This window comes from Mesocricetus auratus, unplaced genomic scaffold (genome assembly GCF_017639785.1).
Source record: "Mesocricetus auratus isolate SY011 unplaced genomic scaffold, BCM_Maur_2.0 Super-Scaffold_100010, whole genome shotgun sequence".
Taxonomy (NCBI): domain Eukaryota; kingdom Metazoa; phylum Chordata; class Mammalia; order Rodentia; family Cricetidae; genus Mesocricetus; species Mesocricetus auratus.
In genome coordinates this window covers 71,199,198-71,219,643 of record NW_024429194.1, presented here as the reverse complement: position 1 = coordinate 71,219,643, position 20,446 = coordinate 71,199,198, and the positions used below count along the sequence as shown (strand labels likewise).

General features: G+C 40.3%; 1 protein-coding gene across 7 annotated transcripts in view; it reads right to left on the bottom strand.

Annotated features, from left to right (window-relative positions):
• Adamts20 (ADAM metallopeptidase with thrombospondin type 1 motif 20) overlaps positions 1-20,446 on the bottom strand; it is a 118,844-nt gene that overhangs the window by 45,784 nt on the left and 52,614 nt on the right. For 2 of the 7 annotated variants that reach the window (XR_005880033.1, XM_040753924.1), the window contains exons 16-28: positions 18,919-19,014; positions 15,718-15,884; positions 15,446-15,575; positions 8,380-8,506; positions 7,588-7,798; positions 7,280-7,444; positions 6,408-6,572; positions 5,132-5,251; positions 4,334-4,441; positions 3,489-3,653; positions 3,096-3,386; positions 1,934-2,095; positions 692-865 (exon numbers count right to left, since the gene is read on the bottom strand). Coding sequence is in view for 4 of the 7 variants with exons in the window: in XM_040753924.1 (XP_040609858.1) it covers positions 692-865; positions 1,934-2,095; positions 3,096-3,386; positions 3,489-3,653; positions 4,334-4,441; positions 5,132-5,251; positions 6,408-6,572; positions 7,280-7,444; positions 7,588-7,798; positions 8,380-8,506; positions 15,446-15,575; positions 15,718-15,884; positions 18,919-19,014 (2,081 nt within the window). In the remaining 3 variants the exon portion in view is untranslated. Of the gene's footprint in view, positions 1-691; positions 866-1,933; positions 2,096-3,095; positions 3,387-3,488; positions 3,654-4,333; positions 4,442-5,131; positions 5,252-6,407; positions 6,573-7,279; positions 7,445-7,587; positions 7,799-8,379; positions 8,507-15,445; positions 15,576-15,717; positions 19,015-20,446 lie in introns of those variants that run through there. The other 5 variants (XM_040753925.1, XR_005880034.1, XM_040753927.1 and 2 more) reach the window with 5 other exon arrangements.

The window sequence follows — 20,446 nt, the reverse complement described above, 5'->3', positions numbered from 1 at the left end:
AGATATTTGAAAAATATTACAGAAAATAAACCATTCACAGGCACTATCTATGAGTTTTGTTTATGACTCAAAAAATAGAAAATTAAAATATTCCACAATGATAGTAAGTCCACACAGTGGAAAATGGATATTCATAATAAATTACTACCTAAGTTATACTTCTCTTTGATGTATTTAACTAACTATGAACAGTTTATGTAAGCAAATGTTTTTGTCTTCACTATTTTCACATTTCTAAATCAGTCAATTTAACAGCAAGGAAACGGATTTTAAAAGAATGTTATTTGGTTTGGGATCAGTTATTGGGTAGTGACAGACAAAAGCCACATACAGTCATAAGCTCAAACAAGACACAGCCTGAATCTGCCATAATTACAAGTAAAATGTTAACAATATGCACAAATCCAATTAATCTGAGGGGGAGGTCAGAGATGCAATGAAGGAAAGCATTTCAATTAGTTCAAAATTCACATATAAAGTAAATACATGTAAAACCATTACATACATATATGTAATTACAGTATTTGAATGAATTCCTACCCAAATTATTGACTTTAATACATGTGCCAGGACAGTCAATGGTCCACTGTTAGACACAGTAATCAGATGAGATATTATGCGAATTTCCCACTTACAAAGAGGAAATTCACATAAAAGGAACACGGTAACATGACTATGATTACTATCATACCGATTTCCATGGTCCCCGATACCAGGACACATCATCAGGGCAGGCATGCACATGACATTGCATCATGCTAGGTGGCTTGGGCAGTTCACAGTTGTGTTCCTGTGCCATCTGGCCATCGGGAAACTGGCATATCACGAACCTTGATTTTATTCCTCCACCACATGTTTGGGTACACTGAAAATAAAAACAGGAAAGCTTATTCCCATTTAACTTCAAAGGGAATATTATTTCTTCCTTTTCTTCTGTTGAGACAAGGGCCTATGTAATCCAGGCTGACCTGGAATTCCCTATATATCTGAGGGTGACCTTGAACTCTGACTGTCCTGTCCCCACTTACAGGTGTATAGTAACTCAGTTTATGTGGTCCTGAGGATCAAATCCACAGTTTCATACACACTAGGTAAGCACTCTGGAAACTGAGATGCATTCCTAAATCTAAGAAGATTATATTTATTTATTCAACATTTAAATATCATCTGCAATGTTAGAGCTTAAAGCATCTTTTTTAAAAGGAACTTGATACATTTTATTTGCCAGCTAAACTATCCCTTTAAAAGATGATTTTCAAATAAAGCCACAAAGCATAAAGTAAGTTAATAGAAATGGTTTAGTAAGTTATAAGAACTAGTTATAAACAAGCTTAAGTTACAAGCCAAGCTTTCATAATTAATAAATCTCCATGTAGTTATTTGGGAGCTGGCTGGCAAAACAGAAAAATCCGCCTACACAAAAGCATTAAGCAATTCTTTTCTTTCTCTTTCCACCTAAAACATGGGGGTGAGGGACTGTTAATAGTGAAAGTTACCATTTTGGTTACCTTTACATTTATAGTAACTAAGAGTGCTTGGGCATAAAGGAATGTTTAACAATTTACAACTATTTGGTTTAAAGGAGATTAGTCAAATGAATGACATGCAGTAGAGTAAATCATGGTGCATATGTCAGCCTGGTTTTCTGTACCTATATCAATCTAAATTCCCAAGAAGGTTAAAAGGCTGTATACCCATTGTTTGAAAGACAATGGTAACACACACACACACTGGTCTGAACATCAGTTTTTGTTATACAGAGCATGCTCTCTTGTGAATGCTCGCATGGAACACTGGAGTGCTTCTTGCAAAAGAACTTTAAAAAAATCTGTTTCCATACAAAATATTGAGATCAGACCATCCCTCCGTGCCCAGCGGCAGATAGCATGTGACTTATATCTTCCAAGATGACATTGGGGGACAGCATGCTTACTTCTCCCCAGTCCCCATAATTCCAGTGTGGACAAGGTCCGGAGCCACAACGATTTGACTCGGGGGGCTTGGAGGCTGCATCACAGTAAGTAGCACTGCGGCCATCTTCATCCTGGCAGACTACAGCGCGGTGCTGAAGGCCTCCCCCACAGCTTCGGGAGCACTGATGGGGACAGAACAGAAATCTGTACTGCATGAAAGCTCGACACATGAGGAAGGTGTTGCACAACACAAGGCAAGGTCAAAGGTAAAATCTCCCACATGGAGCCAGAACTGTAGGCAAGACAATCTGTCCAAACACTTGACATTTTACCAAGGGCTTCATTGCAAATTTTTGAAGGAAGTTTGGCATGGTAGCATATAAATTTAATCCCAGCACTCAGGAGGCAGAGGCAGGCAGGTCTGTGTGAGTTCCAGGCCATCCTGGTCTACATAGTGAGACCATGTCTTAAAAATAAATAAAAGCGGGGATTAACATGGGAAGCAAGCTTATTCCTAATTTAAATATATAATAAAAAGTGTGATATAAAAACGAAAGACAATGTCTAAAATAAACAAAAAACCTACAAAACAAATAATAATATTAAAAGCTGAAAATGAATAAAAAAATAAAATTGTTGATGAACAGGTCTTTCAAATTTGCATTATAAAGTGACCCTTCACTCTCAAAATAGATGCTAAGCAGCAAGAAATTAAAGTTTTATGGCCTCACTGGGAAAGCATTTTTAAAAAGTGACATGTTGTCACTTGCCATTCATCCCACTGTTTTCCCCTTAGTCTCTTCTAAAATGAGCACTCATGGCCCCGACATTCTCAGGAAACCGCCCCCCCATTCTCAGGACCCTCACTATCCTTCTGCATTGGTGTCTCAGCAAGCTTCTGTGTCTCCCAAACATTCAGTCTTACCTATCAACAGGGTTTGCCCTCTTGTATGATAGAGACTCTAATCAAGGGACTTTCAAGTGGCTTCCTCCACAATCATTGTGGCTAGTGATTACCCTGGGGGTTTGTAATCCACACCAACATGCTCTCTGAAGAACTGAGCTATTGATCCTTAGATAACATTCACAGTAAATCATTTGATGGCCCTACACTTGTATCCAGGAAAGGACTGTAATATGATTCAGTTACAAAACGAATATAACTCAATAAAGACAGCTTACGGCTCCCCACGGGCCTGTTCTCCACTGGTTTCCTCTGATTGACAGGCGGACCCCCTGATTGTGATTCTCTTCTGGTTTGTGAGTTAATGGGACATTTCTGCCTGGAAAACGGCTTGGCTGCTCAGAGGAGCTTGGAGAGTGGCTGCGGGAGGGTGGGCAGGCTGCCAGGCTGCATTCTTGTTCAGTCACAGGGCGGACTTCAGGGTCACAGTAACTCTCGTCAACTGGCTGGTGGTAGCTCATGCATAAAATGTGTCGAGTGGTTTTCCCATGTCCACAGGAAGCTGAACACTGATTGGAAAGCCAGCCAGCATTACAATGTAATAAACTGCATGAATAACAAACATTATTAGTTTACATTTTCAGTGCATGCTTTCTCATAAGCATACTTACCGGTGACCAGTTCCCCGCTCGCCACTCGCCACAAGGGCTGAAGCAGAGAGTCACCTCAGCAGGCCGGGGCAAGTGGGCACACTGTGATTCATCGGCCACTCCATCATGGGCATCGCGGCAGCTCACATAGCGGGCCTGACTGCCCCTTCCACAGGACACAGAGCACTTTAAAAAGCCAAAGGACAGTGACATGGGTTCAGTACCCTCCACTCTGGTTACCTGCAGCTGCTCTGTCTCAAAATACCAAGTTCACCAAGAAAGCAAAAAAGAGAAGTAATATTGCCTGGCATATTTTCTGGGTCAGACACACATACAGCAGTACAATTCCCTGCTTTAGATAGTAAGTTTTACAAGTCAGATCTAAGAATTTGAATGACTATAATATTTAATCACATGTCAAAATTAAAAATACTGAAAGATGCCATGTAAAGCATCATTAGTTTTCATTAAAAATAACATTGGAAGACTTCATAATAGAAGGCATCTGAGCTCATAATTTAAAATCTAGGATTAAAGCAAACTGAAATGGCTAATCCATTATAGTTTTCAGTTAAAAAACAAAACAGCATGAAAATGTCTTCGGTTGAGACAGAAGCTCATAAATGTGGAACAACATATCCACTTCTCATAGCTGTCTGGGCCATAGGTCTTATCTTCATTTTACAGACTAGCAAACATATAACAAAGAGTGACTTCTCTGCACAGAGACACAGGCTCAATCAAAGGACAGTCATGGTTTTATCATTCCACGACCTGATTCTAAGCTCTGTAAATCATCCATACCATCAAACACCTGAGAATAAATGTTAAAGCTGGCAAAGCTATAGAACTGCCGTGTCACTTACTGGGGTCCAAGATCCATGGCGCCACTGTGCTGCCTCTCCCAGGGGAATGGCTGGTAAGGAGGATGCCCCAACTTTTGGAACAACCAGGCAAGGTGCAACTACACATTCCTGTTCCAGAAAAATAAACCTTATTGGATGCCATTTAACTCTTGGCTCTGACTTGCTCAAAATCCTTTCTTCTTCACATTCAGAATCCAACAATACTGCATGCTAAGATAATGTAAATGGATGACGCAGGTTCTCAGTTCCAGAGACACAAGCTGCTGGCAAGGGCTAGTACTGGGTAGGAAGTGCTAGAAGTAGGCAGGAAGGAAGGGAGTGCTAGTACATTGCAGGAAGGCCGCATTCCAGCGTTTCCAGCCCCATCCTATCTGACCATTGAAGGAACAAAGCCTTCAGAACAGTCCCAATATGGACCGCTCGGAAGGAATGCTGCACTGTACAACGAAAAGAACACCTTCCCAAGTTCATGGAATTCACACTCACAAACATCACAGAAAAATGAGAATGTACGAGCTAAAGCTAGATGGAGTGGGGTTTATAATAAAACGGCATGCCAAACCAAGAGTGAAGAGTTCTGTATGCAGAAAGTGTTTCAAGGTGTAAAAGACAAGGAGAAAAACTATATATATATGTATATATGTATAATGTATACATATATAAACACACACATGCACACACACACACACACACACACACACACATATATATATATATATATATATATATATATATCATCAACAACCCTTCCGTTTGGTATGTATTTCTGCTTCTGTTCCACGAAGAGACTTCCTTTACCTGTCTGTCACTTGGCCGGCTGGCTTCCTGGCATTCTCTGTCATCTAGCATGGTGCCAAATAGCTCACTGACACACTTAACAGCACGCATGTGATACCCGTGTCCACAGGTGGCTGTGCACTGGAAGAAAAGCCACAGGTGACAAATAGTTTTCCAGAGTTACACAACCCCCGCTTTCTCAGTGGACAAAGTTACATACAGTTACACATGTACTTTCAGCAGCTTCTTTGACTTGTCCTTGGCATCAGATTTGAAACTTGCAATTAATAAATTGAATCACCATGCCTATTATTCAAATCCATTGTACAGATATTACCTCAACACTGCATTTAACAAAATGCGCTATGACTGAAATATTTTTAAGGCTGTCATGCTAAAATGTTAATAGAGTCCTGCTATGTGGAAACAACACAATTTTGGCAACAAAAACCTGCCCAGTGCCATATGCTAAGGAGTTCCTTATCTATAAGGAAGCATGGATTTAAGAAATGAGGGGAGCCTCCCATCAGCCTTGGCAACCTCCATGCGACACTGAACTGGCCACCTTTACCTGGCCTGGCCATCATTTACTCCAGGGCCTCCTGGTGAGACTCCTAGACACAGTAAGAGCCATGTAAGCACTGACACTGGACATACTGATACACTCTTGAGGCTGATAAAAGCAAACATTTTCAGCATTGTGGCTAAATTAAATTCAAAAACAAAGTCGAAATATGCAGTATAGCAAAACTATCAGCAATGTCAAAATTTTACAGATAAAGGAAGGACTGCATTTCAGAAAGAATTTTTCAATTATTGTTGTGTGTATATGTGTGCATATGTGTGTATGTGTGTATACGTATGTGCGTGTACATGTGTGCTTACGTGTATGTATTTTATGTGTGTATATGTATGTGTGTGTATGTGTGTGTATGTGTGTATATGTGTGCTTATGTGTATGTGTGTATATGTGTTTATGTGTGTGTATGTGTTTGTGTGTGTATGTTTGTACACTCATGCATATGCCAGCACACATGTGTGGACATCAGACAGTTTTGGGGAGTCGTTTTTCCTCTCCACCTCTATGAGAGTTCCAGGGATCAAACTCAGAATATCAAGCTTCGGCAGCAAGTGTCTTCCCACACTGAGCCATTGTGCAAGCTCCTAAAATGTACTTCTAGTGACACCGACCCATATGCCAGTGAATCTCCTAAGGAGACAGTAGCTTATTACATAATTTCCTGTCATTCTCTGTACAGATGTGTAAAGGCAGAGAAGCCCCCCGTCATATACTCACAGAACCCCATGGGCCTACATGCCAAGAAGCACACGCACGGAGCTCACAGGGTCTCAGCGATTCGGGCTTGGTACTGGCATTACAGAAGCCATCGCTCATGCGATCTTCACTCAACTGACACCAAACCTGCCGCTGCTTCATCCCCTTTCCACACGTGGCAGGACACTGGGAGGTTAACACAGCTGCATCACAAAGTGACACAAAGTTCCAGAGTGTTTCCCCCTACTCCTCTAGTCATTTACTGGTTAGAACCAACAGCCCCTAACATCTGCCACTCAGGTCCTGTTGCGTGATAGTTGGATCCCATTTTAACAGTAAAGCTGGCTTTGACTCAGAGGGTGGAGCTAGCTACTAGCTGACCAAAATTAACCATAGAGGTTTTGGAGGACTGAGGACAATAGAGAGACAGGAAAGATTAAGGAGGGGCTTAGAGAGGATCTCAGCTGTTTTGGATGGTGGAACAGAAGAGATAGGAAGCCACTAGTCACTTCTCCGCCTCCTCTCTGTAGTTGAAGTTCTTACCCAATGTCTGGCTCCCTATTTTTTATTGATAAAGAATGACTAGATAAATGCATCAAGGTCCCATTGAAATATCCATTTGTTCTAGAAACAGAGATCCAAAGCTAATCTTTGAAGAAGTGTGTGCCTCACAATGTTTTGCATTACTGCTTTTAATAAAGGTGGTTATAGACTAAATATCAGTAAACGTTACTGCTTGCCTGATAATTATAAATAGTACAAGAACTGGACAGTCTTACACTGCTCTTTTACTGCTTTTGTGATTAAGTACACTTGAAGTTCACAGTCTTGGACTGTAAGTTTCCCTAGCATGACATTACAGCAGTTTTTCTGAGCCAAATGTTTAATGTTACCTCACTCCACTCACTAGTAGCCCAACTGGGACAAGGAAACTCATTGCAATTCCCAAGTATCACCCGTGGAAGCTCTTGGCACTCTCGCTCATCAAGGTGGTGGCCAAAGCCATTGACACAGTAGGACTCTCGAGTCCTCTCCCCTCCTCCGCAACTCCTAGAACACTAATTAAAGATAAAACAAAATCAGTGACTCCTAGAAATAGAAAAAAGAAATCAAAATTTTAACAAAAATATATTTTTAGAGAAAGAGAGATTTAATTGGTGAAAAGAGGCTTTTTTTTCTTAAGTGACAATTTTTATTTTACCTGGGACCATTCTGAATAATGCCACCGTGTTAGAATACAGCTGCCATGGCATGGCTCCCGGGTAGGAGGTTTGAGCTGCTCAGCACAGTAGTGGTCTTCCACTGGGACAGTCTGTCCTTTATGAATGGAATACTTCATGCAGTGAACGTCTAGGGTCCTGTATCCTTGGCCACACTGGGATGAGCATTCACTCTTGCCAGTGATGTGCCACCTAGAGAGATGTTACTACGTTTAGGAGCAGTGCATGTGAATATTGATTTAAAATAGATTCATATGCATACACACTCACACAGACACCTAAGAAATTTAGAATTTGGGGTAGAAGTACTAATTTGTTTGCACTTCCCTTAGGAACATTAATATATTAATACAACTCTAATGTATCAGGGAACTCAATCTATATTTTTTTCATTCTCAAATATTATTTACTGGGTCCTAATTTCAGTGGAAATTACAGACTCATGTTACATGGACCTAATATTTCATCGATTAAATCATGGATTTCCAGATTTGAGTTTATCTGGATTTACTTCATGGAATAAATTGCTTCCATATTGTACACAAAATTTGAGGTCCTACACACTAGTATTTAGCTAATACTATTAATTCAAAAGTGAAATGAATTCCTGAGCATGAGTACAAATTAGTGAGCCTGAAGTATTCTAAACAACGAGGCAGAGGACAGATACTAACAACTTGCTGACTCCATGAGAGGCACTGTGCTGAATGTCTTATCTAATGATAGCTCATCTTCATAACACAATGGGCACATCATACAAGACTCTCTTTTACCTGAGTTCACAGTCTGCATTGCACTTTTCAGTCACAAACAAGGGCAGCGGTAAGTGGCCACAGCTTTGATCAGATACAACTGCATGGTCACTCTTACGTACGCAGACAATTTTTCTTCTGTGAAGACCTTAGTCAGAGTGAAATGAAAATTAAAAGTTAAAGAAAAATTTATACAAGTTAGGTGTTCCATAATTATAATAATTAGCCTACATGATTCAGGTAGGAAAGTAGAAATTTTTGATATTATTTATAGGTCATTAGTACATTAGTCTTGGCAGGAGTTCCTTTTTATAAGCTGAATCCTCAATGGCTGGGGAGGACTTTGCTCCTTGAGGAGGCCAAAAGGAAGATGGGCCAGGAAAGGGTTAACTCTGCAACGGCAGAGATCAGAAGGTAGAGCTGGGGCCAGCATGGATGTTGTGTCATCGATAGGTCATTGTCCCTGTGGATTATTTCCTCATATGTACTGCTACAGTGTTATGGCAACTTCCATATCAGGTGGTATGACACTTACGTGAACTGACTAGAGGGGATATGACCTATGACAGTTCCAACAAGCTTTGTTCTTTCCCTCTGCCTTCAGAAAAGCACTGTCCATATAGAGTCAACCTTTCAGATTGGCATCTTGAATGAAAAAAGTTAATTACAGGCAACAAAAGATGAGTAGTTTGACAGGTTTTAAGGGACAGGACAGGTGAGGGATGGGGGTGAGTAAGGGCTGTGGAATTCCTCTGTATGGCAGTGAAATGTGGAAACACATCACCATTTATTTGCCCAAATCCACAGAAATCACAGCATGAAGAATGAACTCTAGTGCAAACTATAGGCTTCAGCTGCTCATTAAGGATCAGAACTAGCCTGTCAGTTATACACACATGTCAACAGATACAAACACTCATAGCAGAGCAGTAGAGAGGAAGAGGGAGGGTGTGGTGTGGGGAGACAGGGATATTCAGCTCTTCTGTACTTCTACTGTTTGCTGGGACTAGAGCTACTCTAAAGTAAGGTCTGGTTTTGTTTTCATGGCATGGATGGAGATCTTAGTTACAAAGAACAAGACATGACCATGGGGTCCAAAGTTTAATCTGACCGACAATAGCCTCAGCTCATCCCATGGCGATAGGGCAGCTATTTCTTTGCAACTCTACCACAGTCAAAGCAAACTAGTGCTCAGATTCAGGGCACCCTGAATCCACGTCCTTTTCAGGAGTTGAAGCTGTCCCTGACATTATCAAATTTCTGTTTTGTGAACACTCAACTTTGAACTCCCGGTTAACTAAACAAGAACATGTGTTTATCTCACATCTATTCCAAGCCCTTTTAAAAATAAATATAAGGAGCTTTTAAAAGCATATATGTATTCAATGCAATCCCCATCAAAATCCCAGCACAATTCTTCACAGACCTTGAAAGAACAACTCTCAACTTTATATGGAAAAACAAAAGGCCCAGGATAGCCAAAACAAGCCTGTACATTAAAGGAACATCTGGGGTCATCACCATCCTTGACTTCAAGCTCTATTATAGAGCTATAGTTCTGAAAACAGCTTGGTATTAACACAAAAATAGACAGGTAGACCAATGGAATCTAATTGAACACCCTGATAATAACCCACACACCTACAAACACTTAATTTTTGACACAGAAGCTAAAATTATACAATGGAAAGAAGAAAGCATCTTCAACAAATGGGTCTGGCATAACTGTATGCTGGCATGTAGAAGACTGAAGATAGATATATATCTATTGCCATGCAAAAAACTTAAGTCCAAATGTATAAAAGACCTCAACATAAATCCAGCCACACTGAACCTCTTAGAAGAGAAAGTAGGTGGTACCCTCGAATGAATTGGTACAGAAGACTGCTTCCTGAACATAACACCAGTAGCACAGACACTGAGATAGACAATTAATAAATGGGACCTCATGAAACTGAGAAGCTTCTGCAAGGCAAAGGGCACAGTCAACAAAACAAAAACAGCAGCCCACAGAAAGGGAAAAGATATTCACTAACCCCACATCTGACAGAGGGCTGATTTCCAAAACAAACAAAGAACTCAAGAAGCTAGTCACCAAAACACCAAATATCTCAATTAAAAAGTGAGGTTCAGAACTAAATAGAGAATTTTCAATAGAGGAATCTAAAATGGCAGAGAGACACTTCAGAAAGTGCTCAACATTCTTAGCCATCAGGGAAACGCAAATCAAAACAACTCTGAGATAATCAGCTTACTCCTGTCAGAATGGCTAAAATCAGAATCACCAATGACAGTTTATGCTGGAGAGGATGTGGAGAATGAGGACCACTCCTCCACTGTTGGTGGGAGTGCAAACTTGTACAACCACTTTGGAAATCAATATGGTGGTTCCTCGGGCACATGGGAATCAGCCTACCACAAGATCAAGCAGTTCCACTCTTAGGCATTCACCCAAAAGATTCACATTCATACAACAAGGACATCTGTTCAACCATGTTCACAGCAGCATTATTTGTAATAGCCAGAACCTGGAAGAAACCTAGATGCCCCTCAACTGAAGGGTAGATAGAGAAAATGTGGTATATTTATACAATGGAGTACTACTCATTGGGAAAAAAAGAATGGAATCTTCAAATTCACAGGCAAATGATGGAACTAGAAGAAACCATCCTGAGCGAGGTAGCCCAGTCACAAAAAGACAAAAATGATATGTATTCAGTCATATATGGATTTTAGACATAGAGCAAAGGAGTACCAGTATATAAGCCGCACTGCCAGAGAAGCTGGGAAACAAGGAGGACCCTAACAGAGACAGACATACATGATTCCCTGGAGAAGGGGACAGGGACAAGATCTCTTGAGCTAAGTGGGATCATGGGGGGGGGAGTGAAGAGGGAGTTAGAAGAAAGAGAGGGGGAGAAAAGGAAGGGAGAGAAGGACAGGAGAGAACAAGAAGATTGAGTTAGGGGAAGAATAGAGGAGAGCAAGAAAAAAGATACCATAATGGAGGGAGCCATTATAGGTTTAAAGGTAAATCTGGCACTAGGGAAATGTCAAGAGATCTACAAGGATGACACCAGCTAACAATCTAAGCAACAGTGGAGAGACTACCTTAAATGCCCTTCCCTCATAATGAGATTGATTACTACCTTATATGCCATCCTAGAGCCTTCATCCAGTGGCTGATGGAAGCAGAAGCAAACACCTACAGCTGAACACTGAGCTGAACTCTGGAATCTAGCTGCAGTAAGGGAGGAGTGATGAACAAAAGAGTCAAGACCAGGCTGGAGAAACCCACAGAAACAGTTGACCTGAACAAGGGGGAGCTCATGCACCCCAGACTGATAGCTGGGAAGCATAGGACTGACCTAGACTCCCTGAACGTAGGTTTCAGTTAGGAGGCCTGGGAAATCTATGGGGCCTCTGGTAGTGGATCAGTATTTATCCCTAGCAAAAGAATGGACTTTGGGAGCCCACTCCACATAGAGGGGATACTCTCTCAGCCTAGACACATGGGAGGGCCCTGCTGCAAATGATGTGACAGACTTTGAAGAACCCCATGGAAGGCCTCACCCTCCCTGGGGAGCAGAAAGGTGATAGGATAGGGGGTCAGTAGGGGGCAGGGAAAATTAAAAAAAAAGAGACAGAGAAGAGGAAATTATGGAGATGAAAAGTGAATGATTACAGCTATTGTCTGAGCCAAGGAGGATGAAGTCAACCTTGTGAATGTATGAGGGGTGGGTATGAAAAATGAAGAATGGATTAAAAATAATATTTGAACAACAGGTAAGGTATTCCTCCTCCAGCTACCAGTGTAAACTGAGCCATGAATGTCATTTTGTACTTCCTCTAATTACAGTCAAACATAAAATGCACTTCCTCTAATTACAATCAAACATAAAATGATACTAGTGAAATTAATTTTAATGATACATTTAACTGTAAGTACAAAATATGAATATTTGAACATATTAATATAAATATTATTAAAGTATATTTAACTTTCTATTCATTTTAATCTTTAAAATCCAGTGGGTAGTTCACATATATAGCATATTGAAACAGACTGGTCCTGTATGACTGGTGCCTGCCATACTGGACAGCACAGTTCCAGAGACGAGGTAGAAAACATACCACAGAAAAGATAGGTCACACAGAATGGAAAATGGGTTGATCAGGGAGGAAGCTCCCACACAAGGTGACTTCCCAGCCCACTGCACTCTCCATGCCTGCTGGATCCAGGTCAATTCCATTTTTCCCTCACCCCACCGTGACCATGGACCATAGGAGATTTTTCTCTCTTGGAGGTCTAGTCCCCAAGAAAGAATGGTTAACTGACTTTGGGGTCTTCTCCCAGCAATTCATGTGACATGGAAAGCAATTTTAGTTCTTGAATATAATATTAAAAAGCATTAACAGAGACTTCTGGAAGCCTGAAACACAGGATATCCAAGGAAACAAACGAGGAGCAAACAGGCATGCCTAGAGATACCAAACAAGAAGGCCAAAGACAAGACATTATAAGGTTCTGACTTAAGAGGATTTTGCCTTCAAACAATACAAACATTAGAAAGGTAAAAATCTGATAAGAAAAATATGAAAAAGAATCAAGAACCTATTACCAAAAAGATTGACATAATTCACAGGAAAAATGACATCAGGGGACCCATGTAGGCAGCTGAGGAAGCCCAAGTGGATGTGTGTTGTTGTCAAGAACCAATCAATGCATGAGAGCCCTGAAAACTAACAAAGCTTTCCTCTGGTCCATGTGTAGACATTGACAGACTACTCAGAGCACAGATTGAAGCTTTCTTCTGCCCAGGTATTTACAGCCTGAGACTGTTCCACTACCGACACCTCCCTGCGATACTAGTGACGCCTCCTTTTCATGATGTGCATATCAAACCCCAGTTGATGCATAGTTGGTGCCGTTCCATCAGAGACAGCATGGCTCCACGCAACCCCAGCTTTTCAGCACATATGTCTGTATCTATCCTTCCTTCATTTCCCCATTTTTCCAGTCGGGTTTCTAGAAGCCAGGCAGGCAGCAGGGCAAAGCAGTGCACCCCATTCTCTGACATCATTAGAACTGAGGAAAAGATCTATAAGCTTCAAGAGTGGAGAATGCTGGAATCAAGCTCAGGGAAGTGAAGGGCAAGTTGAAGAGAAAGCCATCTCTAAAGAGAAGTCATCTACACCGAATTCACACCAGCTAAAGAATTGGGCAAGTATGAGAATTGAGTGGTGATAGTCCAGAGATGGTATGTCCCCCCAAATTACCTTTCCTTCTCCATAACATACTATTTCCCATAATGATGAAAGTAAGTATAAAAGAGGACTCATAAGATTAAAGAAAAAACTCAAGAGAATTCCCAGTATAATATTGAAGTGGTACCGAAATGGGACAGTTACAAAATGAGCCTAAAAGAACACAAATTCATGAGCAAAAGAATGAAAAGGAATACTGCAAAGATAAAGGAAAAAATAACATTGAAGAATAAGAAAATTCCAAAACAAAAATGCACAGCTATTCTAAAACCTTGAGTAATAATTACTTTCAGAATGCAGAATGAACAAGTAACAAGTCTCAGAGTTACACAGAGCAGAGAATCTCATCACAAAATTTTATGGCAGAAAAAAAGAGAATAGTCCCATTTTCTTGCTATAGACTCTCAAAGGCTATTCTTTTCATGGAGTAGCTGCAGAATTCTAGAATCTTTCTTCATTCACCTATTACTTGGTTTGTTGTCCCATGTCCACAGCCACATACTTGTTAACACATCCAATTCGGAATGGCTGTTCCCACATCTTCAAACTCCACTTGTCTTCTACAAAGTTCACCCAAGGCTTCTTTGTCAAAATGACTCCTTGAACTTCCCCCATGCATTGGCTAGATTTTTGTCAACTCCACACAAGCTAGCGTCATCTGAGAGAAGGAACCTCAGCTGAGAAAACGCCTCATAAGTTTGGCTTGTAGGCAAGAGTGTGGGCCATGCACTTGATCAATGATTGGACTGGGAGACCCCAACCCATTGTGGTCGGTGCCTTTCCTCCCCAAGTTGTATTTGGTCCTGATGTTTTATCACAGAATAGGAACCCTAACGTACCCAGTATTGCTAGTGCACTGTTTCTACTCTAACATTTATCCCAGTTGATCTGGTGTCACCTGTTACTGTGTCCGCTCCAAGAGCCCAACCCACACAATGACAGGAACATCATTTCCTTCAGTCATCCTGAAGCTCTACCCCACTGCCAAGGGACAGAGGCAACGCCTTTTCCTACAGAGTACCTATCAGGTGAGATGAGTGGATGATCCTCATTACCCAGGGCCACCACCTCTGGCCACCCATCTTTTCTCATCCCCATATTGTTCTGAGCTTCCTCACTCTAATCCACTGCTTCCCTTCATGCTCCATTCTATACAAACTTTATACCCCAGTTTCCATGCTACAACCCTACCACCTTATCTGGGGAATCTCTTTGAATAGCCATGGCACTGCATTTACATGTAGATACTTACTTATTTGTGGGCTTAAATACAAAATTTGGCCCTTAACAATAATCTGAACAAAAGCAGTCCCTCAACAGATATTGCCTGTAGTGAAAACAGCATTATATCATAAACCATCCATGATTACAGACTACACCATGACTCCATTTCCCCCTCTGCTATACATCTTCCTGCTTTGCTCTTTTCCTCTTTGTCCTTTTCAGTTTTGCTCACCTTGGTACAAATGTATATTCTCATGCCCAAGAAAGGGAAATAAAACGAATACTTGACATTGCAATAATAAAAGACAGATGGAGTCTACAAAAATAATTTGTGGAGGGGAATGATTATGAGTGGGAGGGGTTGGTACTACCCTACAAAGCTAGTGAGAAAGGAAAGAGAGAAACCATGAAGAATGGCGAAAACAGTACAGTTGATGGGATAGTTAAAAAAGAACAAGATGAAGGGCTACAGACAGGGCGCTTTGTATGCCTATATGCTCCATGTGTGGAAAGACTCATTAGCCAGCCAGACTTAAGGAGAACCAAACAATACCAGCATGCATAAACTTGGGTCTCTTATTTAAGGCCAGGGTACCTTGGCACATTTTGGTACAGTCTTGCCACGGCCCATATGGATCCCAGGAGAACAGATTAGTCCTCTCCTCAATGGGGATGTTGAAGGAATAGTGCACGTCAGGGTTGTATAAATTACCCACACATAACACCTCAATAAAATACAGAGGAACATACAATTAATTTATAAAAGACACTCTCAAGACATCATTCTTATAACTAATGATGTTAAGCATTTAACTAGTCCTCTAATAAGACTGTGACTGACTCTCACCACTGCCTACAAACCCTTACCTGCAGAACAAGCTCTTTGTCCAGCCGGTCAGTGCTATTTATTCTTTCAATGGAGTTGTTTGATCCACTGTATTCAAAGATAGCTCCCTGGATGTTGATTTCTTTCTTTGCCATACTTACAACGAAATTTCCATTCAGAAGGAAGTTCCCCTGAGTGTCAGATAACGCTGTAAAACAACACAAGGCAGCTCATGAAACGGTACATTCAGCAAACAGGATGGAGTTAACTTCCTTTGCTCCTGAATTCAAGCTCTTTCCCGAATCTAAAGAAAGTAAATATAAAATCGATGCTAAAGAAACAAACTACTTTATTGCACCGTGGTCTCTAATCTGCAAGTCAGCAAACTTCAACACAGCAGCCAAATGTATGGAGACAGTTTCACCCCACCCTGCTGTATTCCAGAACCTCCTCAGAGGCACGAAACGGAAAGGACACACAGGGAGAGAAGCAAGAGGAACCAGCACCCAGAGCACCCCACCATCCAGTCATCAATGAGACAGAGCAAAGAACAGCCCATCTGAATTCCATTCATGCTTAATTTGAAACAAATGTGCAAAGCCTTACATTTCTAAATTAAGTTAGCCCTTTGACAGTTTCATACATGGGTACAAGGCATGCAGCTCACTCTCCCCACTTCTGCTCTCCCAACCCTACCCTCTCCCACTCCCCCTACAACTCCTTTGCCCCTATTCATGACTTTTGGGTTGGTTTTGTGGCCTGTTTAACCAAGGCCATCTGTGTGACCACTGAGTTGAGATCAGAACGGTATCTTAAAACGCTAGTGGTGTACACCATTCCTCACAGAAATGTCATAGCTGTTCATAAAGAGGGTCTTGATGACCATTTGTGACTGTTTTCAAAATAACATCCCTATCTTCCTTTTGGTTCATACCCCTTTTAATTCTCTTTCTTACTGGAAAGGATTGAACCCAGTGATCATTAATATTATCAACTTGATCATATCTATAATCACATGGAAGGCCAGCTTCCCAAGAGGGACCATCTGGAATAGGCAAGCTAGAAGCCATGCCTGCAAAAAGTCATCGTGATCAGATTTACTGAGTTTAGAATTCCCTAACACTAAGCAGCAGCATTCCTGGGGCTAGGATGATACAGTCTGCATAAAAAGTCTGCTAGCTGGACACGAACAATCATCATTTCTGCCTTCTGACTGTGGCTGGAAGGTCACAGCTTCCTCGAGTTCCTATTGCCAGAACCTTCTCTTCATGATGGGATATACCCATAAAATATGAGCCAAAATAGAGTCGTTTCTCTTTAATTTCTTGTGTCCGGTATTTTATCACAGCAAAAGTAAGAGGCCTGTCATACATGTAGATTTGTATATATTCATTTGTATACTATACACATATACAGATATGAAACAGGATTAGAATATATACTTATTATATAGACTATATTAGTATTCTGGTCCTGTTACATACCTGTACATGTATATAGTATATAAATGACTATACACAGAGTTGCATGAAATCTGTAGCAGGCAGCAGTGCGGTAGTTAAGGTGCTCTCATTGATTGCTATGTGATCTCCCACAAGCCTCTGCACCAGTCTCTTCAACTATTCACTAGAGCCAATGAAACTTTGTATCCAAACAGGCAATTAGCCACAATCAGCTCTGGAAAGTGTTTGTAGAGGTACCTAAATCATACAAGATTGGCCTACTTACACTTAATTCTCAGCACCCTGCTACAATCTGTGTGTTATAATAATAAAACTGTGTATTAACCAAGTATGTTTTTCACTTGTGTTAACGTTTCCGTGAGACCTTAAAAGGAATCTTGAAGAAAATATGGAGTTGGCGCCCTGAGAACCTGGTCCAAAGGACACAGTTTACTGATGCTGACAGCGTGAAGCAACCTTACAGATTAAAGAGCAAATCAAGCTCGACATTTGTCCTGTGGAACAGAAACTCCTCTGTGTAAGGACATGAACTTTCTCTAATGTCCACAATGCCCACAGGCCTATGTAAGAGACTTTGGGTGATATGAAATGCTCAAGCAATAAATTCTTTAAAAAAAAACTTCCAGGGACTTGTGTGTTTATTTTTTTTCTCAATATAAGTTAGACTCAAGTTTCCACATTACTGTGTACACAGTAGTTTCTTTGTTAGAACATTTCTAATTTTTTAACTTGGGAAGAAACCATGGACCATTCCCAGGAAGATGTGCCAGCCAGGTTAATTCTTTATCTACATTTTAGCAGCACACATCTCTGGCTGCAAACCAAGGCAATATGTTTAAGTAGGAGAAAAATAATACCAGCTAAATACAACAGGACAGAAAAGCAAGACATTTGCTTTCAATTCCCTTTGGGAAATGTTTTCCATTCATTGCAATGGAAGTGACACAGCATGAAATCAAGCATTCTCAAGTGAACAGTTCCCTGGAATTTAGCATACACACTTGTGCAGACAAGTCCAGCTGGTTTGTTGTTGTAAAAGTCTAAATTTTCACATCAAAGAAATCCTGAACCTACTGAAGGGCTAGCCTCTGTACTTTCGACTCTATAATGCTACCTATACTTTCTGAGACAAACTGTTCATAAAAAAAAAGTCATGTTGCAAGTTGTATTAGTTACATAGGACGATATTTAAATCACATTAATTCGAAACAGACAGGTTGCCTTATCAGCTCACATCACCAGTTTTGAGGAATTAGATAATTCAGGAATTGGCTCACTATGGGGAGAAAAATTTTTGTAAATACCCTTTCCATATTTCCTTCTAAGCAAAATTCTCCAACTCTGGAAGTTATTTTTTAAAAAGATAACAAAAAATGTCTATACTCTTGAAACACACAATGACCATATTCAGTAGTATCTCAAAAATATGAAACTAGGTATTTATAGAAGAACTTTAAATAAAACAGTATTTAAGCACTTTTGCTACGTTGTAAAAAAAGTTAAGGAAAGCTGAAGAGTGCTAGAATGAGCATTAGAGAGAAGAGAATTTTATTCTGAATATTCATACAACTTTAATTGAATGCAAAACTTTGGTTACCTAAAATATTATAATGGAAACCAAAAACCAAATTTTTCCATTATTTCCTTTTAAAAAGATTTATTTTGTGATGCTTAAGAAAAACATATGTCTACAGGTGTAGAAAGAGCTATATCAACCACAGACCTCCAAGAAATTACACACAAACCACACATCTGCTGCTGTTTACTACATTTGTTTACCAAGGTAGTTGTCATCTTCGGGTCTTCCAGAATAGCTGTGCTGAAGAATTTCAATGTTTGTTGCCCCTGCGGGAATCTTTACAACGACATTGTAACCTGCAATATAGTTTTGCATATGTAAAAATTTATAAAACACAGATATTCCATCAACTGTTACCAAGTAGCTGTGAGATTGGAATGGCATAGCCACACTTATCATTTCTTCCTAGCCTTTAAAATGTGATTAAATGGTTTGGGTTTTTCCCCATCTGAATCTACACCTTAACACACTAAGCAAGATTGAGATGAAGGCAACCTTCCAAACACACAGATCTCAAGATTCAGTTTCCTCTTACGATTTTCTTTTTATTATTGTATATGTTTGTGTCTGTGTGAGCGGGAGGGTTATTATTGTGTATGTTTGTGTCCATGTGAGTATGGGGAGTTGTCTGCAGAGACCAGAAGAGGGTTTCATATATCTGGAGCTGGAGTTAAGGCAGTTGTGAGTCAGCTGATGTGTGTGCTGATAAATGAACTGGGGTCTTCTGTAAGAGCAGCAAGTGTTTCTAAGCCATCTCTTCAGCTCCAACCTCGAGAGTCTTAAAGTCCAACATCTCCTAATTATTTTTACTACTTCTGAAATTCTGAATATAGAAAGTTTACCTTGAGCCCACATACTTATAATCCAGGATTTCTAGTGCTATTCACAAATCTAGGACTCTTAGTATAATTGGTTACTGATATGATATGTTTAAGAAGACTGAGTGGCAACAAATTTTATTATTGAGAAACAATAACAGAAAATTAATTTTTCTTAAGTTTTTAGTTTGTGCCTCAAACTAGAATCTCCATATTTACACCCAAATTTTACATTACTTTTAAAAGTCTACCAACATCTGCTACAAATAAAGTAAAAACTTTATTTGAGTAGAATGAAAGTAATATCTCTAGTTTATTGAACCAAATGATGCAATACTGACACTATCTGAAGAGGAAATGCAGTATATGCATTAAATAAGAAGAAAAAACTTTTCCTAACACTAGTCCTAAAAAACACTCACATAGCTGTCTAAATCCCCTAGGGAAAGCTCAGAGTTAAGTATCTTTTGGAGACGTTACTACAGGATTTTCCATGTCCTTTTGTTGTTGCTGTAGTTAATTCCCTCAGTTTAGTAGATGAATAAAAGTTGTAATTTTTCTTAGGCATTAATTTTGAAAATATTGTGTAGCACAAAAATAAAAGACTCAGAAACTGATATTGGGGTTCAAGCCTCAAGCTGAAGATCAGAAAAGCAAAGCAGCCAGCCACTAGCTCTCACCTCTACTTCATCTCAGACCAAAGGGCCGATCCTCAAACTGCTCCTGATTTTACTGCTTCTCAGATTTACTCTGACTGCTATGCTCTCCTCAATGTGGCTAGAGACTCCTGAGGTTGACTACTGAAGACCCTGCTCCTGTAACTTTCAAGTGCTGGGATTAAAGCCGTGAGCTCTGTTACTCTTTCAGATTGATTCAATCTCTTGTAGCCCTGGGTGGCTTTGGGCTCAGA